This window comes from Nipponia nippon, unplaced genomic scaffold (genome assembly GCF_047370975.1).
Source record: "Nipponia nippon isolate SJK-2023a ecotype South Korea unplaced genomic scaffold, ASM4737097v1 scaffold_29, whole genome shotgun sequence".
Taxonomy (NCBI): domain Eukaryota; kingdom Metazoa; phylum Chordata; class Aves; order Pelecaniformes; family Threskiornithidae; genus Nipponia; species Nipponia nippon.
Window position 1 is genome coordinate 584,158 of NW_028262346.1, and position 18,557 is coordinate 602,714.

General features: G+C 42.7%; 1 protein-coding gene across 1 annotated transcript in view; it reads left to right on the top strand.

The window, feature by feature from the left end:
* The window catches only part of LOC148054929 (protein hinderin-like), a 52,680-nt gene extending 43,700 nt beyond the window's left edge, over window positions 1-8,980 (top strand). Inside the window, exon 4 of the mRNA XM_087763636.1 lies at window positions 8,087-8,980. Coding sequence (XP_087619762.1) covers window positions 8,087-8,300 — 214 coding nt within the window. The 3' untranslated portion in view covers window positions 8,301-8,980. The remainder of the gene's footprint in view (window positions 1-8,086) is intronic.
* Window positions 8,981-18,557: the final 9,577 nt, after the last annotated feature.

Sequence of the window (18,557 nt, forward strand, 5' to 3'; positions counted from 1 at the left end):
GAACAGCAAAATCTCCTGGGTGACCTAATAAGTTTGTGGATGATATTAAGTTCTTTCAGATAGTCAAATACCATGTCAATAGCAAGAAACTGAAAAGGCATCAAAACTGAGTGGTCAAAAATGTAATTTACCTAGAGAAGAGTCATCTACACCATGCCTACATGAAACTGAACTCAGAGCAGGTGATTAGGATTTGTGAAGTTCAAAGCTTCCTAAAGCTTCACAAAAGCTTGTGGATACACAAGCCTTGGTGTACCCATGTTTTGATACCGATGTGTACTTTTGGTCTTTGCCTCTCAAGAAAGACATAGTGGAAGCTAGAAAAGATGTATGGGACAATTAATTTGATCAAGGGGATGAAGCAGCTTCCATATAAGGAGAGACCAAAAAGCTATGACTTTGGGTAGGAAAAGACTGAATGAGAAAATGATCAAGGTTTGCAGAATTGTGAGGGTGGTGGATAAGTTGAATGTGGAACTGTTTTTTCATCATATCCCATCATGTGAGAGAGACTAACTGCAGTCAATCCTTAAAAAACACTTGATGGCACTAGCAGAATATCAGATTAAAACAGAAAACTAAAGTATGTCTTTCAATAGCAATGAACTTCCTGAGCTTGCTGTCACAGGACATTGTGGAAGCAGCTGATTGAAAAACGAATCAGGCAAATTTATGGACAAAAGCTTAGTACATGGATGTTGAAAAGGACAAGCTACGGAGATACTTCTAGCATCCCTAATGCAACAGTTGTGGATGCAAGAATAAAGATGGCAGAAAGTGGCTAGGACTCTTTAATTTGGGTAGAGTTCTGCACTTCACCCCCTTCACCCATAGAGCCTGGATTAACTTGGGGGTGGGTGGTCAATCATCACAGCTGGTTTTTCCAGATAACCTCAGGTTGTATCACTAGTGTGGTGTCTTCAGGTTTGTGGTAGTTTGACTGCTGAGGCCACTTCTTGTCTGCATCTGTTTTTTCTCTGCTTTTGTTTGCCCTGTTTGTTCCAGTCAAATAGGGTATTTGCTTTATAATAACAATAAGCTCAGTTTTATTTTCTGTAAAATGGGTCTGTTCCCTACCCCTTGGATGTGTTTTTAGCTGTATTTAGCATTTGTAAAGTGCTTGGAGGCAGGCGGTGTTTTATGAATACAAAATAGTGTTAGGCTTTGTACTTAGGCACAATACTGTACCGTAATTCAAAGGCAATTCATGTAACATTAGTAAATCACTTTGAACTTTATGTTGAAAATATAAGCAGTAGTATAAAAATAAACCTTTTTATTTCCTCTGGTATATACAGTTAAATAAAGTAAGCCTATACAGCTACTAATCTCCAAAACCGTATTGCCAGTATGCTTTGTTGAAATGCCATCACCTTGCAGAAGAGACATTCTGTGTGTTTTGTACACATTTATGGTTGAAGAATAAATTTTCAGAGACTGTAAATGAAAAGATATCTCTGAACATAGTGATCAAATAATATCTGACAGTGCTTGTTTAAAGAAACATATCTCACTGCCAGAGTATTTATGACTCTAATAAGTTTAGTTATTTTGCCTCATGGGGAAATTCCTGGTCCTCCAAATATCAAACTTGTTTGGGGTTGGGCTGTTTTTTTGGGAAGGAACAAATGATATTATTAGTTAAATGGGACTGCGCAATATGAAAATACAACAGTGTAGTTTAAAAATTGAACAGTGTGTAAGAAATTTAATATGTTTTACCAGCAATGGGAAATAGACAAACATTAAAAATTCAATGACGTATCCCAAATGTCTAAATAAATAAACAAACAAACATCACTGTTCAGCCAATTGATGTAAGGATGCTCTGTGGTTACCTTCAAGAGCACCATTCTCTAATATCCTGCGCAGTAATGAGTTCTGTGTATCACTTTTGCATAATCTGACCATTTTTTAGGTACTGTACATTGTGGGACTGTCTAAACTCTGATTGCCCAGCAGGTTTTATTAGACAGAATACCAAGTGGTTTCAGGTGATTTCTCAGCAACCATCCTGGGAATAAGTGGTCTTATGGTTCCCAGAGCAACAGCCACATTTGTGTGTTTGTCATAAAAATGCGACAGCCTTCCTTCCGATTCAGTTTGTAAATACAGTGCAAAGTAAGATGCACCTGTAGATATTCAGAGAGTTGTAGTCCTGCTGCACATGCAGTGAAGCAGAGATACTGTGGAAGGAAGGATTTGGCTTTGTGCCAACTTGTATTTATTTTTGTACTGTTTTCCTCTTTAAAATGTGAATGTTTAATGAGCTGTTCTGAATCGTAATGCTTTATGATGTTTTCTGTTACCTTAGTGATGGACTACAAAACTCGTTTACGTTAAGAGTTTATAAACTCTACTAGATACTTATTTAATTAGGAGCCAAAGCTCAAAGTTTCTCATAAAATTTCCAAAAGCGTTTTAGTGGCTGAGGAGCCAAATATCCAGCAACCTGTGTTAATTGTGCAGAGGAGATTAAGGGACTATTGTCACAGCACTGTGCAATGCCTCACCAGGATGGATTTAGCCACCCAGGTCACAGTTCTGCACTGACCCAGCTATACTGGCTTGATCCTGGTGGTACCTACCTCTCAGATAGTTTGGGCATCTCCATGCTGCTCTCTGAGCCATATTTGGAGTTTTACCTTCTACATTAAAAGCAAAGTCAAATTTCTTCATTGAAAGAAGAGCTTCAAAGCTTATCTTGTTCTGTTCTCTCTACTCCCATCTCTGTCCTCTTGCGCGCTGACCTGCCTTCCTCGTGCTCTGTGCACTAATTCTTTGTGTTCCCTCTCCTGATGGAATTTTTGGAGACTTTATGATAAGATTACTTTCACCAAACTTTAGCTGTCTAAATAGTTAGACTTATAATCCAAACTTCTAGACTTTACAAATTTTCTTCTCCTGTGATGAAACATGCAGACTTCCAAGCTCATGAAAGTTTGATGAAAAAAATATACGTGGGGCAAGTGTCAAAATGAGGCTTAGGAAAGATATTGTTTTCCAGTCTGTTGTGGAGGTGCTCATTGACTTTCCTGCACGCTGGCAAATGTACCAAAAAGGTGAAGACAGACTGAATTATCACCATCCTTAAAGGGACAGTTGCCCACCTCATTTTCCTTCTGTTGAGAGGGCAAAACCCATCAAAGAAAATGTGTGTAAGCATCTAGCACTGATGGGACATTTGGTTGCTTGGTTGAACATCTATACGTGAGGAATTTCTGTATGTGGCTTAATGTACAGTGCTGGTACTTCTGCAGAATGTTTGGGAATTTTTTCTCCTTGGGAAACAGGAACAATACAAGCACACCCTTGGCTGTTAATTTGAATTAAATAAGCATTCAGTATTCACAAGCCAAGTTTGCCAGATCAGTTTTCCTGTTTGAAATGTTCTGACTCTTGGGTGCCTCATCCTGCAGCTGTGTCTTCACTGAAGCCATTAAGTGTGATATTAATAAGAATAATAATGAAGCCTGTTTTTACTTATGCATTCAGATCGTGCAAGGAATACATATCCTGGTTTTAGAGAAAGTTGCATTTTAGGATTTGAGCATTCTGACTGTGTCTCTTTAAATATTTGGATACAAATTAATGGTGAGAAAATTGTCTTTGCGAGCTTCAAAACCATTCTAGGTCTGCTCTGTTGCCTCCAGCGAGATGCTGTCTGATGTTGCCTAGACAAACCAGGGCAAACCATTATCATGGGATTAAACACTAAATACCTGCAAGGAGCATTCTCTTTATCAGATAGCGCTCTGTTAGCCGAGTTCATTCACTTTATTGCATATATAACTGTGGTGTCAAATAGACTGATTTACAACACCTGGTCTTTTACATAATCTTTGCTATTTGCTGTGCTTGTAATCTGCCAAATCATTTAGCCTTCCTGATAGCAGAAATGCTGTAAAACTTAGATAAACTTGGAGAAGAAATGAACTCGAAGGCACTGCTGAAATCTAGGGCCTGCACGTTTGCTATAAATGCACTGGCTGGTTTGGTTTCTCCCTACCTAATCTGTGATTGAATGTGGCTGCTGGAGAAATTGAATCATTTTTGCCAATCATGGCTACATAAATAACTCTCTGCTTTGTTATTCCCTGTTACAACCCTGAGGTTGTTTGCTTTTTTTTTTTTTCTTCTTCTTCTTGTTCTTTTGGGGGAGGGGAGGCCTTGCCACGGTTTTGTTTGGGGTTTTTTGTTGTTCTTTTCTTTAAATAAAAGGCTACACAGAGAATAAGCAAAACATTTTAGGAAGGAATGGGAGGTTATTAAACCCCAATGTTTAAATCAATCAGGAGAGCTCCTAGAACACCTTTGCTCAGTACCTGGAAATACGGGAGAGTACAAACAATGGTCTAAACAAGCTAATTGCTTTCCAGAGCCAGCCTGCCTGAAGCCTGAGCCGTTTTACATTTCAGTTCATTGTGTCTGAGAGCACCAAAAGGCTGAAGTGATTTGTGGTGGTCTCAGGAGTCCCTGCCAGCTATGATGTATATAAAAGGAATTTTTTATTCCGGTTGTAACCATAGACAGTAATGTTTATAGTAAGTGAACATATTGGCATATTGTGTTTGGCATGTTATAAGGACAAGTAGTTGCTCTGTGTTTGCTTTTAGGGTTTTTGTTCATTGTATTGGTATGTGAGCGTTTTTGTTGTCAAAAGTGTCTATACTGTCCTGTGCGTGTGTGAATGAGACGTACTTTGTATTGGTATTTGAGCGTTTTGTCGTCAAAAGTGTGTATGCTGTCCTGTGCGTGTGTGAATGAGACGCACTCTTAGTACGAAGCGAGTGCGGAGTCCTGATCCGCGGTTTCGTTGTCCCGGGAGGGAAACGGCCGGAGACGGACGAAGCGAAAGAAAAAGGTTGTAAGGATGTAAAACAGTAATTCTGTAACCCTCTAAGTGGTGAAGTGTGGACCGTGGAACTAACAGTCCTAGGATCACGTAAACGGTGTCCTTCAAGGCTGTTGTCATTCTTTTGTGACCTCATGTCTTCCGTGCATTTGTTCTCCCAAGGCCCAGTTGTCTGACATGGGATTATCCCGGAGCCCCCTTATCTTACAACCATTCTAACTACTCCCTAAATCACAAAGGCCTTTCTTTTGTTTAGTTAAGTGACTAAGATATTTAAAATGTCCTCCTTGCCCCTAGGCTTTAATTCTTTCAGGAGGCATTTGGAGGCAGTGGCTTTGTCTATCTTGGCTTTAACCCTTTCAGTATGGCTAATTGTCGTGGTTTAACCCCAGCCAGCAACTAAGCACCAAACAGCCGCTCACTCACTCCCCCCCACCGGTGGGATGGGGGAGAGAATCGGAAGGGTGAAAGTCGGAAAGCTCGTGGGTTGAGATAAGAACAGTTTAATAATTGAAGTAAAATGAAATAGAACAGTTAAATAGGTAATGCAAAAACGGTGCACGCAAACAGAGCAAAAGAAGGAATTCATTCACTTCTTCCCATGGGCAGGCAGGTGTTCAGCCATCCCCAGGAAAGCAGGGCTCCATCACGCATAACGGTTACTTGGTAAGACAAACGCCATTCACGCCGATTGTCCCCCCCCCCCCTTCTTCTTCCCCCAGCTTATATACTGAGCATGACGTCATATGGTATGGAATAGCCCTTTGGCCAGTCTGTGTCAGCCCCCCCTGGCTGTGCTCCCTCCCCGCCCCCGGTGCACCTGGCAGAGCATGGGAAGCTGAAAAGTCCTTGACCCGTGTAAGCACTACTTAGCAACTATTTAGCAACAGCTTAGCACTACTTAGCACTACTTAGCAAGAAACAAAACATCAGTGTGTTATCAACATTATTCTCATCCTTAACCCAAAACACAGCACTATACCAGCTACTAGGAAGAAAATTAACTCTATCCCAGCTGAAACCAGGACGCTAATCAAACCAGTGTATGTGTTAACTGGGTTTCTTTGGGGTTCAAAGCATCTGTGTATATCTATATAGAGCCTAGTCCAAAACTTTCTCTACTTGAAAAGTCTAATATAGTTGTGTGCTAGTTCTCACTGTCACTGCAGCTTATTCCATCTTGCGTTGGAGATATCTTTAAGGAGTCTCAGTTTTTAGAGGGTACTTTCTAAATGCTAATGCATGCAACATACCCTTCTAAAATGGTCTTGCTTCGCTACTCAAAACCCCCATGTACTTCTGAAATTTTTGGTTAGGGTAACTGTAAGGCATCACATTTCAGTAGGGTTAGCCACTTACGCAGTCCAATTGAAACAAAACTAAAACTGTATTTTTTTGGTTTGTCTCAGTCTTTTTTGGCTATTAGAGGTGATTTAAACAGACAGATAATAGAAAGACACGTAGACAAGCTTAAAATGTGAAAAAGAAATTTGCAAAATGGAGTTTTGATTGGGTGAAATGCAAGCTAGTACATCTGAAGGAAAATAAAACAATCTGTAGGTAGTCAAACAGAGGAGAGAGTTCTGTGAGGCAGTAATGTTGAGTTGGACTGAGTTAGAAACAATGGCGACCATCAGATTGGAAGAAACAATAAAAGTTGAATGTAATACAAGAGATGACTTTTCCAAGTAATCATAACGTAACTCCAGTGGTTGCCATTAACATCAGCATTAACCCATCAGTACCACAGTTAACTCCTTTGAGCTGAGGAAATACTTCTGTGTCTTGGACGTAACTACAAGTTACCTTGTCATGGTTAGTTTTCTGATGATGGTTGGGACGTAACACTCACTGCTGGAGCTAATGAAGGATATTTTGCATGGTGTTGCTAGTTTAGGGAAGGAAGTCTTTTTACCTGGTGCTGCTGCTGCATGATGCTTTTGGACAGCACGACTGGTAGTCTGCCTCTGGGAAATACATTGGCCACTGCTAATCTCGCATCAATAAACTGTTGTGAATATTTGTACTTAACAGTTTTTCAACTTATCTAAGTTGAGAAACCTATCCCAGCTATTTTACTTAGTTGCTTAGTCTTCCTAGGCTCCCGCTGTCCTGAAAGGAAAAACAGGCTTTTCCACCAGGACTCAAAGCAGGAAACAGCTTGAGCTGTTTCCTCACCCTATGGATGAACTCTTTCTGCTTACAAGAGAGGGACCCTATGGAAACCAACCAGCTACACTGATGCCTTAGTTTGGATGCTGTGAATAATGTTCTGTGCATGTAAGTCATTGAATGTGTGAATTATTTCAGCATTGGGAACATTAGACAGGTTGGTGCTAACAGGATGGAACAAAGAGGACTTTTGGGTAAAACTCTTGAGTGATATCTCTTAGACTGTAGAATAGCCTCCTTGGGGAAGCAGTGGAAACAGTATTAAGACATTTAAAATTGAACAGGAGGAAATATATTGCAATGATCAATTCTGTGCTGGTATTTAGATCAGGTCTTGTCTTGTGTGAATATTAATAGGAAGTCTCTGTCTGAAGTAACTGCCATTATTCAGTGTGCATTACCAGCTAACATTGGCTTGCAACCTTCCCCCACATCTGTACTCACACTTAAAGGACAGCCTGAGTAATGTTGAGCACCTTTGCCTTCTCTCTCGGTCCCTGAAGTTTTGATTTTGTATTGCCTTGCTTGGATTATATTCTTTCAGTGCTTCCACCAGACAGACTCCATATAGTGCATAGAGATTTACAGGAAGCACGTGTAGTTTGTGGAAATAATAATAAAGTCTCCTGCTGTTTTCAAATGCCTGGGAAACTAAATCAAGTGTAGAGGTCTATTCAAAAAAGTGCAGCATGTGTATAAGTCACTTTACCATTACCTCTGTGGTCTGCCTTGTACCTGTTCAGTGTATTTGGCTGTCATATCTCTGAGGTCTGTTCTCAGTCTCTGGAGCGCAACTAAGACATTAGACACCTCAAACGGAAAAGCTGATGAAACAGCTTAAAGTAACCTGAGCACCCATGCTTTGCTCACCTCTTTTTCACTACCTTTGTGTTGGTATTCCTCATAGGAACCCATACAGTAAAATTCGTTCTGTGCTGGTGGCCCCCATCAGACAAATCTAGGTCTAGTCTGAATTATGAAGGCGGGAAGACTGGACTCAATTCCTGCATGATTCTGTGATGCTTAATGGAGCTTCGTTTTCTTGGTGTGTTTCTGTAGGTACGAAGCCTGTCTTCTTGACCTGGTTGAAGCTATGAGTCTGATATCTGGCCCAGGACACCTCTGCAGAGATTCTTACGACAGGAACAAACTGCACACGCCTCATCATGTGAGCCACAGGCCATCGTCTTGGTATCAGACCCCTCACAGCTCCAGAAACAGAGCAGATGATCTAGAGGAGAGCCGGCTCCTCGAGGAGATTTTCTTCATTTGATACATCTCGTTGGTCTACAGCCCTTCTGTAGAATTTTTAGGACCTTTTTATTGCTGATTTGTTTGTGTTAAAGTACCATTTTTAAATTATTTAAATGACAACTGCTTGTCTTCACTCTTCTAAAACGTAGCTAATTAGCATCCAGTTTCATTTTGGATTTAGTAATTATGGTGCAAGAACATTGTTGGGGTAGACCAATCAGAAAGTGTTAACTTTTTATTCTAAATCTTTCATGTGCCAAGTAATCATTCTAAAATAGAATTTTTTTTAATCTACAACATTTTTTAGTAGATTGAAGTCACAGTTTTGCCAGCCTCATATCGGAAGTATATTTCATGATCAATTTTTAGGTCTAAAGCAGCTTGCAAGAGCTGCCTAACATTCAAGAACCACCACATTTAAAGTAGATTCTTTTCTAATTAAACAAGTCTGTTTAAAACCTGGCATATTATAAAGGTACAAGCACTTCAGTACTTTTTTCAGTGACTTTATGATGTACTTTTTCCTTCAACATTCTGATACTCAACACACAGGGTTTTTAGGGGGTATATCGTAAGCTCAACTATACTGTGTCTAGTAACATTAATAGACTATGTTGCAGGTTGATGTACTAGGCGTCAGTTTGAAATAAATTCCTCTTTAAATCAGTGCTATTTGACAGAGTTTATGTGCTGGGTAACCTAACCTATTGAGAGCAGCCCTGAGGAGAAGGACTTGGGGGTACTGATAGATGAAAAGCTGGACATGAGCTGACAGTGTGCGCTCGCAGCCCAGAAAGTTAACCGTATCCTGGGCTGCATCAGAAGAAGCGTGGCCAGCAGGTCGAGGGAGGTGATTCTGCCCCTCTACTCTGCTCTGGTGAGACCCCACCTGGAGTCCTGCGTCCAGCTCTGGGGTCCTCAGCACAGGAAGGACATGGACCTGTTGGAGAGGGTCCAGAGGAGGGCCACAAAAATGATCAGAGGGATGGAACACCTCTGCTATGAGGAAAGGCTGAAAGAGCTGGGGTTGTTCAGCCTGGAGAAGAGAAGGCTGCAGGGAGACCTTATTGCGGCCTTTCAATACTTAAAGGGGGCTTATAAGAAAGATGGGGACAGACTTTTTAGCAGGGCCTGTTGCGATAGGACAAGGGGTAATGGTTTTAAACTAAAGGAGGGTAGATTCAGACTAGATATAAGGAAGAAATTTTTCACGATGAGGGTAGTGAAACACTGGAACGGGTTGCCCAGAGAGGTGGTAGATGCCCCATCCTTGGAAACATTCAAGGACAGGCTGGATGGGGCTCTGAGCAACCTGATCTAGTTGTAGATGTCCCTGCCGATTGCAGGGGTGTTGGACTAGATGACCTTTAAAGGTCCCTTCCATCCCAAAGCATTCTATGATTCTATGATTCTATGAACCCTGAAATAGCAGAACACAGTCAGAAAGTGTAGTGGTCCAAAACCTATTATTTGATGTATTTTTCAAGATGAAATATATAGTAGTGGTAGTATAAGAACAGTCTTAAGACATTTTCACTAACTTGCACTATTTTGATCCTGTACCCAGGCTGCAATGTAAATAAGACAAATCAGTAATTATTTCCACGAGCGGCTCGCAATGCACATTTCCCTGCCGGCTTTAATTATTCATGCTGTATCTATTTCAGTTTATTTAAATGCACTTCCATCTACTGCATGTACTTGGTTATTTAAAGAAATGTGCCGAATTGGTAAAAATGACTGCAGATTACAGGATTAATGGTCATTTTCTCCACAATGCAGTGGTCATATTTTATTGTAACAGTAGCCACCAGCATGTGTTCCTAGAAATATGAGACTAAAATACTCATTTTTGCACAGTAAAATTGCAGCGAGGGAAAGGTAGGATTGAGCCAGTATGGGCAAGTTCTAGGCCATTTGCTCCCAAACACCACTTCGTGGGCCAGTACAGCTTTTCTGACAGTCTCTTTAGGCAACCCTGCTTGTCTTAATGGCAGCAAGTGGCTGTACTGATCCTTGGGGTATTGCTGCTGCCTGCCTCCCACATGCTCGCTCCTGTGCAATGTTTGGTGCTCTGCGAGGAGCTAGCAAGACTCGGCAATGAGGCCCGTGGTGCATCTCTGATGAGAGCATCAGTGCAGGGTATCTAGCACGCGCCCCTGGCAGCACCGTGCTCTTATAGCAATGAAACAAAAGGAGAATGAAGAGGAAGATGAACCTCAAGTTACTCTGAGCTGTTTCATTCAAGGCCCAGTCTTAATCACAACTTAGGTGATATACTTTTCTTGCATCCCAGCTGAATTTTAAAAGCTGCTTGGAGGAGTTTAAAGGAGGGCAGCAGCATTACTGGACCAGAAAATGACTACTGTGGAAAGGCCCTGCTTGGTCTGTCCTGCTGTCAATGAAGTATTATAGTTATTTCCAATATGTCTGCCTGCTGTCAAATGTCCCTCTTGTCCTACACCCTGAGCCTGCAAAGGCACAGGTTTCTGCTTAAAGCCCCAAAGATGTATTTGGTGCCCTGACCCAAGTATAGCAGGTGGGGAAATAGGTTTTCTCATTCTGCTGGCTGAGTATTCTGCTTCTTTAAGAGGGCAGGGAAAGGGAGGGGAAAGAAGAGAAAAATGTATAAGGAGCAGCAGGAAAACCATGAAGAAATGGCCATTACTTAGATCTTAGTGTTTGGGTTGGTTTTGAGTGTTTTTTAGTTTTGTTGGGATTTTTTTTGTTAAGGTTTGGCATTTATAAAGAAACAGTTCTCTGATTTCAGTCCAATTGCTTCTCTTCTCTTTTCCAGTTTGACTGAAACTTTAATTGCCTTTTCTAATAAGTGCTAACTGACCTTTTGAAACAGCAAAAAATATATGTATACCTCTTGAAAGGTGCCTTTGTGTACCCAGTCGAGAACACAGTGTGGGAGCATTCTGTTCTTTGGTTCTTTATGGGTGCCAATATTTAACTGCTTTAGGATTCCTTATGATCCATTTTGTTCATTAACAATTCTAATTCTGACAGTGACTTTTGACTTGAATCTATATTTTGGTAGTAGCTCTTTTTAGAAGGACATTGTCAGGGTTCTGGGCTCTATGCTCAAGGTGCTGTCCATCAGTCAGAGCTACACGAGAGGCATACCTTTACGAAGCCAAGAATTCTAGAATTAAGGTGGTTGAAATGTCTGATGGGTGAAGACCTGCCTGTTTTAACTGTCTGTGAGATGTCAACGAAGAAACAAAAGCTATTAATTTGGTAGGCCCTGTGAAAAATCATTTTTTATAATGCTGGCTCTTGCTCTAGTTAGCAGCAGTACATTAGGAATAGTGTTTAGCAGGCAGTGCAAGCAAAGATATTTTGCCATGAGGCACTACAAAGTTGAAGTTATTAAAACATTTATAGCCTTAGAAAAAAAATCAATGATTGTCAAACAGGAAAGGACAAAATCAGTAGTAGGAACTGGGAGGGGAATTGTTTTCCATCTGCTAAAACAGTAGAGGAAATGCAAAAATTAAACTAGCAAAAGCAATCACTTGACAGTGTCCTTTTAAGTTTAAGCTCCTATATTAGGAAGCTGCCGCTGGGGAGTTAGTCCAGCCATAGATTGTTTGTCCAGAGTGTTCTTAGTTAAATATGCTTCAGCTACACATCAGGCTGTGTTTTACATGAGGCTTTGTGGAGTAACGTGACTTCTGCTAAGGCTCCTACCCATGCCTTCACTTTGTGTTCTTCCCGAGTGGCTCGTACACACGCACTTGCTGAGTGTTTGTGTAGTCATTGCTTTTGTGCACCTTGCACGCCGTGGACCTGTAGCAATCACACCCTTTCCGCTTCTAGCCTCTCCAGTCTCACTGTTGAATACCATCTTGAGCATATATTTATATATGTATGTGAGGCCTTAATCTAATAAATTATCTGGGGGTTTTGTTTAATCTACCAGACTTTTGTTTATTTGACTTATCTCCTGGTTTGTTTTGTCCAGCTCAGATGTCAATTCTGCCATTGACAATATGTTCCACTTTCCACATCATCATGTCATATATATTCTGAATCTCCAGTTTGCTAAGATAGACAAGGAACTTGTTTTAAGCCTTCTCTTCCTCTCCAAGACAGGTTTTGCTGTGAGAAGGAGCAAGACATCTTTTGGAGCATGAAGTGGGGGAGAGGTCTCAGAATACAAAAGGGGAGAGCCAGCACCATGCTTTGGGACAAAAAGGTGGAATGAAAGAGTAAGGAAGAAAGGATGGAGGTAAAGGCAAGAAAGGACAAGGATGCAAGGCAGAGAACTGTGCCAAAGGATGAAAGAAGGTATAGGTTGAGTGGAGCTGAGCCAGAAGGTAGAGACGAGTTGTTAAAATATAGTAAGTTGATGAAGGCAAATTTTGTGTTTATATCCTGAAGTGAAAAATGTCTTCAAGCACCGGTTCTCAGAAGAGGCTTATGACTCCCCACTCCTTTTCCAAATCACGTTCCCACATTTGGGGAACTACTGTCCAAAGGATACCTGGTAAATGAGTGAAAGAAAGAAATGACCTAACTTTAGCTGCTCCCCTTTAGAGCAGCTAGACAGGGAGGCCAGAGCACAAGGAGGGTAATAGGGTAGAACCCAGGTGTAACCCAGGCATGGACTGAATTTAATTGCTAGCAAGGGATGGTGTTGTAGACTTAGATGACAGAAGAATGTGAGACTGGATATAGCAAGAATCTGAATAAGGGAGAAACAAGCAAAACAAAATTTGCAGTGATCCAATGAGCTATGGAGGTTTGGTGTTAAGGAAGGAGAGGAAAGGGCTTAGCTATGCTTGAGAAAGATTGAGCCTGAGGTATCTAAAAAATATCCCTTGAAGGCACACATGAGCCTGGGGTTAAACTCTAAAAGTTGCAGCAGAGATTTTCTGAAATATGACCTCCAGGCGGTGTTTGAATTTGTGCCATCTGAGGGGGAGAGAGCACAGCCTGGTTAGTTAGAAACCTCCTTTTTCACTGTTACTAAATTTATGAAATTGTGTGCTAATTAGTGTATGATTTATAAATTTACATAACTGCATGCTATATAAGACAACACAGAATATTGAATGAGGTGATTTAAACCAACAGAAGCAGAGAAGTCTGCTCTGACTGGGTCGCTCTCCCCTGGAAAATGCCTCTCCCGATCCATAGCTGCTCCCTGCATCTCTTGAAGGCTGATCTGCTCAGAGTGACAATAAACGTTTTACAATATTGTGGCTCCATGTAGCTGTGAGAGAACAGGCTACCTTGAGCATCTTGGGCATAGTTGTGTAGCAGAACTTTCACTGTGATCCTTGGGGAGGGTGTTTGGAAGCAGAAGTCAGCTAAAAAAGAGCAAGAAACCCAACTTGGTCTGGTCAGTGTTAGTGCTTGACAACTCCCACAGTCGTTCTCAGGGGATGCTACTGCATCCCAACTGCAGCAAGAGGATGGGGATGTGGGGGAACTGGATTTGATTCCCAGCTCTGGTGAAGCCACTTTGCCTCCCTCCACAGCATGCTTTGGGTTCTGCTGGTGAAGTGTGTTTACTACCACATCTCAGAGGGTCTGTGACTTATATTAGTGCCCACAGCAGAAGGCGCTGGACATATCCACCAACAATTGTCTGTGAACAAATGTTGTGTTCCAGTGTTAGAGCGGAAGCATATCAGCCAGTATTCTCATCTAACAGAAGCCAAGGCTCTCAGACTTCATGTATTTTGAGGCTTGAAGGGATCATTTCAGGCACTGGGGAGCTAAACTGGAGAAACTCAGATGTCACTGACAGATGAGGCCCTGACATATGTGAGGTGAGAGATGCCCAGACGGTCCCAGCAGACAAACCAATCCACAAGCTGCAGCAAGAGCCATAAATTCCTAGTTTCCTAAATTCAGGAGTCATTCTGAGTATGTGAAAAAAACACTTTATTCACTCATAGCATTCAATAACCAGTCTTAGAGCATAAGTTCATCCTTTCTGGTCTCCTGTCTGCAGACAGGAGGAAAGTGAAAAATTGGAAAAAGTTATCTTTCCTGGTTGCTTACCAGCAACTACCTTAAAACCTTGAAATGTGGATTTGATTAAAGCCATTGTCTGAACACAAAGTGTCGGGTGTCGTGAGCATTAAGGACAATGTGGGAACTCCTCTGCTAGACCTGGTAAGGAAAGAAAGGACAAGATGAATTCACAGACACAAAAGCTGGTTCTTTCTCAAGCTAGAGTTGGCTGCGAGGAAGTTACATTGAAATTTTAAAAGCACCTTGTCAAAATCTTCCAGTGTTTAATTATCCTTGCTGCTACGAAACTGCCTTATTTTGGGGTTGAGTTTGTCTAACTTTAGTTTCCAGCTGCTGGACTTAGTTGTGCCTTTGGAAGCAAGATTGCAAAGTTCCCCTGTTGTCAGACAGTGAGTACCCCACACGCAGTGATAAACTGGTTCAGCCTTCTCTTTTGCAAGATGAGGTCCTTTATGCCTTGTGTTCTAATGTCTGTTTTCCAGCCCCTGGATGGTTTGGGGGGCCTGTTTTTGAACTTTCTCTAGCATTTATGCATCTTGAAGGGTTTACGCTAGAGCAGGTGCCGTTGCTGTGTGCGACGTTGCACTGTGCTGACAGTGGCCTCATCTGCGCAGTATTTCCCTTTTGACACTTTCAGGAGCCTTGTTTGGAGGTGTTGGGCTGGGTACCTGGTTTCATTGCACTTCAGATCATGGCTCTATTTCTTGGAAACAGAAAGTCTGTGAGGGAAACCAGGAGACCCTGCTAAATTTAGAAGAGTTGAGGAAGAAGAAATAATGTGAAGTAGAAATACCAAGCAGAAAAGAAAAGATTGCAGGATTCAATTTGGGATGGAGCATGAACCTGGGGTTGCAGCATCTGTGAACTCAGCCACCTTGAAAACAATCTGAAAGACACATGCTTGATGGGATGGGGGAGACCCAGACAGCAGAAACCCTCAGAAGGGGAAGAGTGAACAAAGCATGAGGCGATGATATCTGATAGCAACAAAAACAGATGAGAAAACTTTTGAGCTGCAGGTGAGGAGGTGATGACATCTCCAAATTGCAGAGGAAATGGCTTCTCATCAGTGGGTCTGGTGCCCCTCTATTTGCACTAGTGCTTTCAGCACAGGGATCTCATTACCAGAGAGTTTACTGGCAGATTGGAAGGGTTTCAGTGAGGAGTAATAAAAATGATCAGGGACTGCTGGAATTGATATAATGAGGAAACAAGATGAGAAGAGTCAGATATTTATAGCTTGGGTGAGAGACAATTAAAAGGTATGGTGGGAGATGGACTGTGTGACCTGAAAGCCTTGTCTGTATCTAATAACTTGTTGTCATCTGCTGTACAGAGGACTTGAATTTACTAAAGCTGTCAGTCTGACTCTTAACAGCCCTAACTTCCCATGTTGAAAAGCTCAGGTGGGTGTACTCTGGCTGTATTGACACTGTCAGAATGTCACTGGTATTGTACTTTGTTTAAAAAAATAATCAGCCATGTTGTGGGAAAAAAATTGACACACTGACAGTAAGGGGAAAAAAAATTAGACCTTCATAAAGTAAAAAAGCCATTGAAGACCTTGCTGAGAGCAGGGCTGATTGGGAAGGGCTCCCAGGTTGTTCAGCTGGTGATGCTGAGCCCTTCTTGCTGCCCGCACGGTGACCTGTCCAGTGGGAAGGTCCATGCAGAGGGAGAAAGTGTGAGCCTTTTTCTGTGCAAGGTAGGTGCTGGTGGCACCCAGCTGTGCACACAGGTGAGCAAAACCACTGCTTCCTAGCACACGCAGATGTGCACAGGCTGTTGTTCCCAAGAGCTGCTGAGCTCCATGGACAGCTCTTGGGGCAAGCTCTGTGCCAGCCAAAACTCTGCCGGTCCCACCGATGGCTATGGCCACGCGTGGGGTTTCATTGTCCTTCCTACTGCCCCTATGCAGCGGGATCCAGCCCTGGGGGACAGGTGGGCTCTCCCCTTGACATGGCCTGACTCGCTATCTCACCCGTGGGGATCCCTGCACCTGGGTGTGGGTGGGTGTTCATGCATAGAGCTTTTTCATGCACGTAGTTCCCCTGTAGTTTTGCACAAACCCACTAAATATGTATTTTTACACATATCCTACCAAACACGAGCAGCCATTGCATTCTGGTTTTTCTGAGTTGGAGACCCCTGAGAAGAGGGAAGGTGGCATGCTGGCCCATCTGAAAAATTACACAGCAGCCTTACGGTGAGGGTTATTTAAAACCTTGACCGAGACCCGGGCCGTCTCGCACGTTCCCCAGTGCTGCAGAGGAGAGAGCCCTGAGTTTGCTCCGGACTTGAGAGACTGTGGTAGAGTTGGAGGCAGCCAAGCTGGAGACATCTCGGTTCCTGGGTTTGCAGTCAAATTAAAACACCGCTACCAAAAGCAGCAGAGCCGTGTATGTTAGAGGCACTTCAGGGAAATATCAGAGTGGCGTTTGTTGAGTCTGATGGCGGAGTAGCCGCTCTTTTTTAATGATACCTGTGTGCAAAGGCCACAGCTGCTTTCATCCATTTCACATTAGCCTGACTTTCACAGAACAGACATAGCCTAGGGTGGTGGAAGGGAGAGAAAGGTGACCAAAAAAAAAAAAAGCCATCCATTTTTCACTGCTTTTTCCATCCTTCTGAGCTGTGATACCAGGCTCTGGCTGAGCAACAGTAATCTTATCCAGCATACTGTTGATTTAAGCCTCTTGGATTTATATAACTTTGGAAATGGTAAACTATATTAATTTGCTGTGTTTTCAAGGGAAAGTTATTTATTGAGAGACATTTTTAACTCAAGTGCCAGGAGCCTTAAATCATTATAATAAATTCATGCTATTCAGGGTTTCTTTCTTACATTGTAATAAATTTGTTTTAAACATGAATGAGGAGATCCATGATTTCTTTAATATACTGTTATGTATTTCCTTTCAAAATGACACAGCTCACTATATCAAGTGGGAGAATAATAGTGAGAGATTTACAGTACTTAAAAGAATAACACAGCCTGGGAATGTGACATGTGAACCTGAAGGGAATGAGACACTGACTCCGCATATGAGTTCAGGCGAAGACAAGCGAAGACCCTTTATTTTTACAATCTATCCCTTTTATAATATGATCTAGTGTTCACGAGCAAGCAAAACCCATTTCATTGGCTACTGTCTTTCGTCCACGCGTCTCTTCAGCGTTACTTATTGGTTCTTCAAGCTGGTGCACGCGAATTCCTCTTTCAGGGATGTATCCAATCTCATCCTTATTTTTCTGCCTCTAAGTTTCACAAACTTGTTTGTAACAAGCCTCAAGGCCACAGCTGCATTCCTGCGAACCTGTAACAAGCCTCAAGGGCACAGCTGCATCTCGTCAAAGTAAAACACAATCTCACTTATTCCTATATGAACCAACACTGGGCAGGGGGCTGGCAAGTGTGGGGAGCTCACCGCCACTCCCGGTGGCATGGCTGAGAGTTAAATGAGCAACAACAGGTCAAGATCAGCGAGCAAAACTGATAGCTGGGCAGAAAGCTCCTTGCAGGGTGGGAATCACAACACAGCCTTATATTTGCCTCCATTTTACTGTGCAACATATGATCGAGACATCCGAAAGGTGATGCGGACTGTCTGTTGTGACCTGGGAGGGCAGCTGCTGAACTGCTGCCTCACCAGAGTGGGACCTGAGCCAGAGGTTTGCTTCCCAGCCTGGGGTCACCCTCCCCTTCCTGATCTCAGGCACGCACCGCAGCCCTTTCCCAGGGACCTCATCCATCCTGGCTACGATGGTGCGTGGGGAGCAGATCCCTCAGCAGCCACCAGCACCCCTGAAGTGTGGCGAGGAGGTAGCAGGTAAGCACTTAAATAAATTTCAGTTGCCATTTTTAATCCTTGGCCCCTCATGAAACCTCTGCTGGCCCTGCTCCTCGCTGTTATGCACGTGGATGGCTGTGAATGCAAGATGATGAAACACGCGGCTGGCTTTACATCACGTCCTCCTGGCTTCATGGGGGTCCTTATGGGTGGGCAGAGGAGGAGCTGGGCATAGAGGCAGCCTTGGTGATGCCAACGTCCGAGGTCTGAGACAAATCCGCTTCGGCAGCGCGGTTGTGGCTTTCTTGGAAAGCGGAGCCCCTCTGCACTGTGTAAACGTCTGCTAAGCATTTGTGTCCCAGCCTGCTTCATCTTTTCATGGAGTGCTGCAGGAATGGGGTCTCATGTTTGTGGTTATCTTGGGATCGGGGTTGAGTGGGGAAAAGCATCACAGTGCCCAAAATGGCAAAGGCCAATTGGTTCCCTAG